General features: G+C 46.9%; 1 protein-coding gene across 5 annotated transcripts in view; it reads right to left on the bottom strand.

Annotated features, from left to right (window-relative positions):
- Positions 1–9,940, bottom strand: part of LOC106584135 (nucleoprotein TPR) — a 44,270-nt gene that overhangs the window by 474 nt on the left and 33,856 nt on the right. The window contains exons 32-48 of one of the 5 annotated variants that reach the window (XM_014169036.2): positions 8,166–8,364; positions 6,043–6,239; positions 5,849–5,919; positions 5,564–5,763; positions 4,805–5,080; positions 4,382–4,626; positions 4,062–4,268; positions 3,137–3,262; positions 2,495–2,588; positions 2,078–2,223; positions 1,882–1,947; positions 1,376–1,467; positions 1,174–1,283; positions 895–993; positions 627–780; positions 407–525; positions 37–120 (exon numbers count right to left, since the gene is read on the bottom strand). In XM_014169036.2, the coding sequence (XP_014024511.2) occupies positions 37–120; positions 407–525; positions 627–780; positions 895–993; positions 1,174–1,283; positions 1,376–1,467; positions 1,882–1,947; positions 2,078–2,223; positions 2,495–2,588; positions 3,137–3,262; positions 4,062–4,268; positions 4,382–4,626; positions 4,805–5,080; positions 5,564–5,763; positions 5,849–5,919; positions 6,043–6,239; positions 8,166–8,364 (2,485 nt within the window). The remainder of the gene's footprint in view (positions 1–36; positions 121–406; positions 526–626; positions 781–894; positions 994–1,173; positions 1,284–1,375; positions 1,468–1,881; positions 1,948–2,077; positions 2,224–2,494; positions 2,589–3,136; positions 3,263–4,061; positions 4,269–4,381; positions 4,627–4,804; positions 5,081–5,563; positions 5,764–5,848; positions 5,920–6,042; positions 6,240–8,165; positions 8,365–9,940) is intronic. The other 4 variants (XM_014169038.2, XM_014169039.2, XM_014169040.2 and 1 more) reach the window with 4 other exon arrangements.

The following is a 9,940-nucleotide window of genomic DNA, read 5'->3' as shown; positions in this document are numbered from 1 at the left end:
GAGCTGTGTACAGTATAAATGTGTGTTTTATCTAACCTCTCCTCATATGGTTCTCTGTCCAGCGTTGGAGCTGTCGGCTGGGTCCTGGTCTCGAGGGTTTGGGCTGAGTGCTACTCGTGTCTAAGGTAGAGAGGGTGAGAGAAAGGCGCAGTTACACGGCTCATTCCAACACTGGGGGCTCCTACATACCAAATGTGAAAACAATCTGTCCTACCAGTCAGAGACAATGGACCCTTTCATTAAACATTCATTCCAAGGGGGTCGGAACCAAGCTCCTATAAAACCCGTATTAAGCTTGTCAAATTGACTGAAATCTCACTAGAATGCTGATCCAGTAAAATCCACCTATTTATAGTTTGATATAAGGTTGGAGCATGGGTAGGGGTTATAATGTAGGGGTCAGTACCTGCAGAGCTGGAGGAGGGTTCCTGGTTGGTAGAAGGCAGGCTTGCGTCGTCTGAGGGCTGGGCAGGTTCCTCCATCTCCCCTGCCTGAGACGCCACAGGCTCCAGAGACACCTCCACACTGGACATACACAAGTCACAGTCATTTACTATATGGAGGATCACACCATTAACTACTGCTGCGTTTCAAGTTCAATGTCAGAGTAAGCAAGATGGTCTCACCGGTCTCCCTCAGGCTCCATTAAGACATCGCTCTCGTCCCCAGGAGGGGGACCTCCAGCCACCGACTGGCCCGGGGTAGAGGTGGTTACCATAGGAACAGACAGGGAGGAGTGTTCGGTGCAGTCCAAGGGCGGGACCTCTGTGAATATGGACACTGGGGGGAGAAAGTGAATTCAAATATTATTGCCAATAATGAAACTTGATACACGTCACAATTCTCAAATTGTCTCGAGTGGAGATAGAGAGAGAATGTGTGCGTGAACCATACCTGGGGCAGCCATCTGCAGGGGTGTGGTGGGAACACTGCGGCCCCCAGACTCATCCTCATGACCTGGCAGGAACAGAGGACTATCATACATCCCCAGACCTACAACACACACAGATACACTTTAGAACCAAACCTACAATAGACTTCACTAATGAGAGATGGAGGTACGGATGTGGCAAAAGTAAGATCTCGTCAAATTAAAGGTCTCAGAAAGAAAGGGTATATTAGGGCAGGGGAAAAAATAAACGGGATGAGGTGTGCCTGTGTACAGTCCACTACCTCCTTGTGATGCCAGCTGTCCCAGGTCAGAGTGGGAGGTGGTGGTCTGGGATATCAGGTCCTCTGGGGTGCCGAACCTGAACCGGGGAACACCAGACACCTGGGGAGAACTGGACCACAGAGAGAGGTCAGAAGTACTATGGGGTTAACTATGGGAACTTCACTAGTGGTGTTTACCTGCTAATTTTGGTGTGTTACTCACTGGATAGCTTCTGCAAAGCCGTCAGAGCGGTGTGGCAACACCAGAGTTGGAGTACTGGGCACCATCCTGTCATCATCGTCAAAGTAGTGCTGCTGTAGGAGGGGCGAGAATATTATACAGACACTGACAACAAAACACATAAGATACAGTTTAACGGGATTTTGGCAATTAAGCCCCTTTTCTACATACCCAGAGTCAGATGAACTCATGGATACCGTTTCTTTGTCTCTGCGTGCAGTTTGAAGGAAGTTGCTAACTAGCATTAGCAAAAGTGTTAACTAGCGTTAGCGCAATGACCGGAAGTCTATGGGAACATCTGCTCCCATATACTTCGTCATTGCGCTAACGCTAGTTAGTAATGGCTCGCAAAACAACCTTCAACTTCCTTCAAACTGCATGCAGAGACATACAAATAGTATTCATGAGTTCATCTGACTGGGTAGAAAAAGGGCTTGATTGGCAAAATCTCACACTATATCCCTTTAAGATGCAAGGGTGTGACTTACTCCGCTGCTGGCCATCCCAGGGGTGAGCTGAGGGACTCTGCCAACAGACTGGCGACGCATGGAGTGCTGTAAGACACGCATTACTGGTTACCACAACCTGATACTGCACAAATGTAACCATACCACAAACGGCAATACAATTGTTTTACACACAGAGACACAGTTTAGATGGTTATATTGAGTCATAAGCACACACCTGTACCTGAGCAGGGGGGCCCAGTTCCTGGGTGATGTTGAGACGGGGGGGCAGCGGGTGGGGTGCCCTCCGTGGTGACCGGGGCATTCTGGGAGCAGAACTGGTTGGTTCACTGGAGAAGGCTTCCATCCTGCTGCTGCCCTCAACTGACGGAACAGGAGAGGGGAAACAGTGGTTTGACAGCGAGTTCTCCTTTACATCAAAATCACAATAAAACAACAGACAACGCAATAATATTGTGAAATAGGCTCATGTCTGTATGAGGTTCCGATATGGTGAATCAACTGACTTGGTTAGTCTACCAACAGAGTGACTGAAATGTATCACTCAATCCGGACAGACACTAACATATAACATCTCTCGCAGGCACTCCTGTGAAAGTTTCATAGGTGTGTGACAGAGTATCCATCGTCTTACAGCTGTGTGTCTGGGAGTCGTCCGGGCGCTGAGTGGAGTCCGATGCTCCTAGACTCTCCTCCGTCTCCGTGCCTGGGTCTGTCGCGTCAGCACCCTTTCAGGGAGGAGGAACACACACACAGTGGGAGAGAGACAGAAGAGGAAAGAGGGGGGAAGGAGGTTGTTACAGGATGGTTCCCACGCACTACCTACTGCCCGGCAGTGTTGGTGCGGTTAGCAATGCATTCTGGTCAAGATTTATTTCCCTTGTACAGGTGTTCCCTTAAGAGGTCTTGTAACTTTACAGCTAGCTAGGCAGAGACGGTGCCGCCAGCCCCACTTTCTTCTGCACTCCCACCCTGACCACAAAGCACTTACCCCTCTCCCCTGCCAACCCTCCAGTTCCCCCAACACCTCCCTCCCACACACACACACACCGCCACAAGATCACAACACTGACATGAAGTAGCAGAGTGAAGCAAGAGCACTGCTGAGACACTGTTTGGTCACACAGAAAAACGTGCATGTGGTTACAACATTGGCTGGCTGTAACGTCAACGGGATGCGTGAGAATGGAAAGAATTAGGGAGTGGGTGGGATTACAAAAAAAATACCGGAAATGATCTAGTTTGGTTAGTAACAGTGTGCGTGTGTTGATCTTACCTCTGTGTAGTCGTCTTCGTATGCCTCGTTGCCGTCTCCGCTACCTTCGTTGCTCTCCTCTCCCTCTTCTCCCATCCCGCCATCCTCTTCATCCTCATCTTCCTCCTCCTCCTCTTCATCATAGTCCTACAGAGATGCAGGTATAAAAAGGTTGGTAACACATTGCTTGACACCCAATGTCATAACACGTTGCACAATTACAAAGATAATTTTACATGGTCAATAAAAATTATTATTATTATTTTATATATATATATATAAAAATGCACCTTTATTTAACCAGGTAAGCTAGTTGAGAACAAGTTCTCATTTACAACTGCGGCCTGGCCAAGATAAAGCAAAGCAGTGCGACACAAACAACAACACAGAGTTACACATGAGTTACACACAAATACGACGACTCTTTTGCCTTGGGTGGTAGGGTTTGTGGGTTTTTAACACTAATGTTGGTGTCATAACTAGCCATAAAATAACACAATATGTCAAAACAGGTCTAAATATGTGTCGTGACAGTTATGACCAGTTAGGTCAGTTGTTATGACATGTTTATGACTGTTATGAGGCTGGGTGTCAAGTTAAGTGTTACCAAAAGGTCTCATAATCCAGCACAGTCATTTTTCATCCATTCTAATAGAGTTTGGCTCAGTTGATACAGCATAGTGCTTGAAACGCCAGGGTTGTGGGTTCAATACCTACGGGAGACCATTATGGAAAAGTACGAAATGTATGCACTCACAACTGTAAGTCGCGCTGGATAAGAGCGTCTGCTAAATTACTAAAATGTAAATGTAAGTTTGACAGATTTCTAAGGGCCAAATACCTCAATTTTAGGCAAGATTTTCCATCTGCTAGGACTTGAGGGAGTTCAATTAAAGTGTCTAGCCCCTAAAATATTTCCATCAACAATATATCCCTCAGTCCGTACCGGTTCCTCTTCCTCGTCATCCTCCTGCTCATCCTCGCTCTCCGAGTCAGTCACTATGACGATGACGTCGTGCTGAGAGGATTCTTCGGGGGAGTCGTATGAGAGTGTGACCTCTGTGGGCTGGGACAGGAGTAGCTCTACGGGGACAGACTGAGATGCTGTCCCCTCATCGGCCTCGTCTAGTACTGGGTACTCTTCCACCACCTGCTGATATAGACACACACATGGGTACACGCACAAAAGACACACAAACCAGAAAGACCATCTCAGCCTCTAGACATAGGGTGGGTACCCGCATGCGCACACATACACAGTCTCACCTGGCTGCTCTCTGGGGCCTCGTGGCTCTCTCCAGGCACCAATCCCTCTGTACTGCTCTCAGCCAGCACCTCCTCCTGGGCCTCTGGCTCCTCTGGGTCCACCCTCTGGATGATGCGTAGCTTCTTGGGGATGGGGGGTTCAGACGGGTCCTCCTGGGGGGTGTCCGTGTCAGTCACCGTAGCGGTGTCCTGCTCCTCCTCACGCGGTCTCTTGGACATGGAGGATGTCCCTGGAGTGGCTGAAACTGGAAGGTTGGAAAAGTCACATTTCCAACTTCATTTGGTGGATATGCGTATTTCATTCAATATTAGAGGGCCTGGGTAATACAGTGAGTACATTGCCAACCCTTGAGCTTAGTTAGACAAAGCTACTATGCCCCAAATCTATAGAAACCCCAGGTTAGATTAAATCCCATCTCCCACCTGTCCCAAACACAGCTGTGGACGTCGAAGGCCTCTCCACTTGCGAGCTGGGTGCAGCTTCAATGACGACTGGGGCCAAGGGCTGCTCCTGATTGGCTGGTTCAGTGTGGGGCAGGCTCTGTTGCTGTGTTGGTTGGACGAAGGCTGTGGTCTGGGTCTGCTGGACCACCAGCACTGGGTTGGCGGTCTGAACGCTGGGGCTGGTTGACCGTACTGAACCGCTGGCACTGCCATACACGGTCACATGCTCCAGCGGGCCCTCAGAAGACTGCATGGCTGGAGGGGTCAGAGGGTTACTAGGGGGGTCAGACAGGGAAATACCATGGCCACGGTCTGATTCTCTATCCTTCTGTCTGAAATGTGCATTAGTATCCCCCCGCGTGGATCTCAGATTCAAGTAATAAAGTTACCTTCAACTACCAAAACACAATGCCATGTAGCACTTTTATAATGACCAATACTCAAATAACTATGCAATAACATTCACATCACTATCGCTTTTACACTTAGTACCTACATGTACATATTACCTCAATTACCTCGTACCCCTGCACATTGACTCGGTACCGGTACTCCTTGTATATAGTCTCGTTATTGTCATTTTCTTTATGTTATCGTTTCCTTTTTTGCCAAATCATCTAACATTTTAACTCTGCATTGTTTGGAAAGGGCGCGTAAGGAAGAATTTCAAGTTCACGTCTACACCTGTTGTAATGTTATTTGATTTAACAATGATATTAGCTTCACAGAACTCCTCACCTTCCTGGTTCTCCACCTGTGTGGTGGGCATGACGGTAGCAGTAGGAGTTGGGGTGGGCACAGTGGCGGGGGTGATCATGGGCCGGATGCTGGCCCGGGGAGTGGACTTGTTCCCGGGGTTGACAGGGGGCTTGCTCTGGCCCTGGGCCCCCAGAGGAGTGGGCTTGATGTTGGCAGTGGGGGGCTCTGAGGTACTGGCGCTATAGGGAAGGGGAAATACAACAGGTGAACGATGTAACACCAAACATCATTGCACGTGGTGTGCAGGAGTAGCATGTACTTTACCTGCCCCTGTCTGCGGCTGGGGTGGTCTTCAGTGGTCCTCTCTGCTCGGTGGTCCTCTGCTGTTCCTGGGCCTACAGGTAGAATAGAATGTGTTATTTGCACCACGGCCATAATGAAAAGCAATCTAGGCTTGTGGGGTATGAAGCGGAAGTGCTCCATTGAAATCTATGCCTCCATTGAGCCCTCCATCTCACCTTGCCGAGGCCCTGTTCAGGAGGCTCGTCCCTCTGCTCCCCGTGTCTCTCCTGCTGCTCCCTCAGGTCCCGCAGCTCCCTCTCCTGGCGACTCAGACGGCCCTCGTACTGGGACTTCAGAGCACTGACCCTGACCTCCAGCTCCTCCCTCTGTTGCTTCAGCTCCTCGTTCTCCTTCTGCAGCTGGTCCTTGGAGCCTGGGGAAGAGGATGGGATGAGGTGAAAGGTAAAAATGGTTTTGCCACCCAGCAGGGCCTAAAATATCATTTAGTCCACCAGTAACTGTGGTAGATGAATATCTTTGCCATAATAATAAACAAAATAAAAAACCATGCGTTGTTATGTTTCTGAACAATATGTAAAGTCTTTGTGGTGGGGAAAATAAAAGGCCACTCTAAAATGTGCAGTTGTGTCACACAACAGAATGCCACAGATGTCTCAAGTTGAGGGAGTGTGCAATAGGCATGCTGACTGCAGTAATGTCCACCAGAGTTGTTGCCAGAGAATTGAATGTTGATTTCTCTAACACAATGTCGTTTTAGAGAATTTGTCAGTATGCCCAACCGGCCTCAATACTGCAGACCATGTGTAACCAGGCCAGCTCAGGACCTTCACATCCAGCTTCTTCACCTGCGGGATCGTCTGAGACCAGCCACCCGGCCAGCTGATGAAACTGTGGGGTTTGCAAACTGAAGAATTTCAGCACAAACGGTCTGAAACAGTCTCAGGAAAGGTAATCTACGTGCTCACCAGGGTCTTGACCTGACTGCAGTTCGTCGTATCCAACTTCAGTGGACAAATCTCACCTTCGATGGCCACTGGCACGCTGGCAAAGTGTGCTTTCCACAGATGAATCCCAGTTTAAATTGTACTGGGCAGATGGCAGACAGCATGTAGTGTTGTGTGGGCGAGCGGTTTGCTGTTGTAAATGTTGTGAACAGGGTACCCCATGGTGGCGGTGGGGTTATGGAAAGGGCAAGCATAAGCTACGGAAAACAAACACAATTGCAATTTATTGATGGCAATTTGAGTAAACAGAGATAGTGTGACGAGATCCTGAGGCCCATTGTCGTACCATTCATCCGCCGCCATCACCTTATGTGTTTCAGCATGATAATGCAAGGATCTGTACACAATTCCTGGAAGCTGAAAATGTCCCAGTTCTTCCATGGCCTGCATACTCCACCAGACATGTCACCCATTGAGCATGTTAGGGATGCTCTGAACTGACGTGAATGACGGCGCATTCCAATATCCAGCAACATCGCAAAGCCATTGAGGAATGGGACAACATTCACAGGTCACAATAAACAGCCTGATCAACTCTATGCAAAGGAGATGTTATGCGCTGCATGAGGCAAATGGTCACACCAGATACTGACTGTTTTTCTGATCCACACCGCTACCTTTTTTTTAAAGGTATCTGTTACTAACAGATGGATATCTGTATTCCCAGTCATGTGAAATCCATAGATTAGGGCCTAATTAATTCCTTATATGAACTGAACTCAGAAAAATCTTTGACATATGGGTTTATATTTTTGTTCAGTATAAACAGCTAAGAAACACAAGGATAAGGTCCCACTTTGTAGTCCTTCGTGTAAATTAGACCAACTTCTATGCCTGTGAACAGCGCCTCCAAAAATGTATCAGCGCTTCACTCAGTACGCACAGCTCCTCTGCCAGGCAGTGCTGCCATGCGAGATGGGATATAGGATTCATATTTCTTTGTGCGATTAGCAGATATGAAACAAAACAGCAGAAATACTTTGAAAACAGCTACTGCAGCATTTTTCTACTATTAACCGCAACTTGTGCTCAAACTTGACTTTTGACTATTTTTAATAAGCAAATGTAATGCTTGCACTGTAGAGCCCTGCAAATTGACCACCCGCCAACGTGGCTGGTGATATAGACATTGTTGCCTGCCAATACCCAAATCTATGTTCATTTTGGGGTGTTCATTTTTTTCCCTGACACCCAGCAAACGGTTGAGATGACAAGTAAAAACCTATGAGAGATCAGCATTCACATATACCTCTATGCAAAGCTCACCAAGACTCAACCCAACACACAAGCTTGCGCCGCAGTCAAGTTGGCCTCTTACCGGCCTGGCATCTTACCGATGAGCTGGTTGATCTTCTGCTTGGCCCCTACGAAGGCTTTCCTGGTCTTCTCCTCCTTCTCAGACATCTGCTGTCTGAGGGTGTCCTCCTGGGAGGCCTTCTCCTGCAGCTCCTGTCTCAACCTGGTCAGCTCCGTCTGAAGCCCGGAGGCCTGCTCCTGGGCCCCACGCACCTCTGCCTCACGCTCAGCCACCACCTGAGGGGGACACACCATGGTTTAGCATACCTGTAGACTTCCAGTCAATGTTAGTTTCGAGAGCCAATGCTATCTCTAACTTCCTTCAACTTTCAAAGTTTGTCACGTGCACAGGATACAGCAGGTGTAAAACCGTACAGTGAAATGCTTACTAACAAGCTCTTTCCCAACAACGCAGTATTCAATATCATACTGCACGCAGAGACATACAAATGCTATCCACGAGTTCATCAGACTCTGGGTAAGTAGAAAAACGATTTATCCCATGAAACCTCCGCCTAACAGAGTTAGGCAATTACTAATTTCAATTTACAATTTTGGTGAAAGTGAGCCTGGATGTTTCCTGGAAAATAATGTAGAGCAGCGGTCACCAACCGGTCGATCTCCAAGACATTCCTAGTCGATCACCAAACATTTCTGTAAAAAACCCAACAATAAAGCCTTGTGTTCCTACTTGTTTTCGTGCTGTTGGTACACTCGATTCAGCAGCCCTAACACAGGGATGGCAAAGTGTTCCTATTTGGAACCATTTCATGTTTCTGAAGGTAGAACTCCGCCTACCCGGCAGGCCCTAAGAGCAAATCAAGTGCATCTATAGGCCTAAGGCAGACCAATCAGATAGCTTAGATCACTGTGTCTGCAGTTTCCTCGAGTCATAGACTGTAAAAAGAAGCCTTGAAGTCAATAGAGACTCAACAAATACAGCAAAGCGCTGCTGTTTTTGAGTAAGTTCATGTTTAAGTTGTTATTCAGCATTGTCCAACACTTTAAAATGCGTGTTCTCCCTACTTCCACTCATGCTACAACCAGCACTGCAGATCAATGAATGAGTATAGCAAAGTGTTTTGATAAGCTTACGTTGTAATTATTAGAGGCTTGTGTTTTTTAATATCGAGGAATATTTCTCTTTCTCTGTTCATAAGAGTGACATGAATTAGTGGATGATGCAGAAATAATGCAGTGCGACTTGAGTTTCGCCATCAGCTGGAAGACTGTGTCTAGATGTCGACCGATTATGATTTTTCAATGCCGATACCCATTATTGGAGGACCAAAAAAGCCGCTACCAATTAAATCGGCCGATTTTTATATATTTGTAATAATGACAATTACAACAACACTGAATGAACAATGAACACTTTTATTTTAACTTAATATAATACGTAAATAAAATATATTTAGTCTCAAATAAATAATGAAACATGTTCAATTTGGTTTAAATAATGCAAAAACTGTGTTGGAGAAGAAAGTAAAAGTGCAATATGTGCCATGTAAAAAAAGCTAACGTTTAAGTTCCTTGCTCAGAACATGAGAACATATGAAAGCTGGTGGTTCAATATTCCCAGTTGTGAAGTTTTAGGTTATAGTTATATAGGAATTATGACGCGTCGACTATTTCTCTCTATACCATTTGTATTTCATATACCTTTGACTATTGGATGTTCTTATAGGCACTTTAGTATTGCCAGCCTAATCTCGGGAGTTGATAGGCTTGAAGTCATAAGCAGTGCTGTGCTTCAAGCATTGCTAAGAGCTGCTGGCAAACGCAGGAAAGTGCTGTTTGATTGAATGCTTAC

This window comes from Salmo salar, chromosome ssa23 (genome assembly GCF_905237065.1).
Source record: "Salmo salar chromosome ssa23, Ssal_v3.1, whole genome shotgun sequence".
Lineage (NCBI taxonomy): Eukaryota > Metazoa > Chordata > Actinopteri > Salmoniformes > Salmonidae > Salmo > Salmo salar.
The sequence above is the reverse complement of the archived record's forward strand: the minus strand, read 5'-3'. Positions and strand labels throughout refer to the sequence as shown.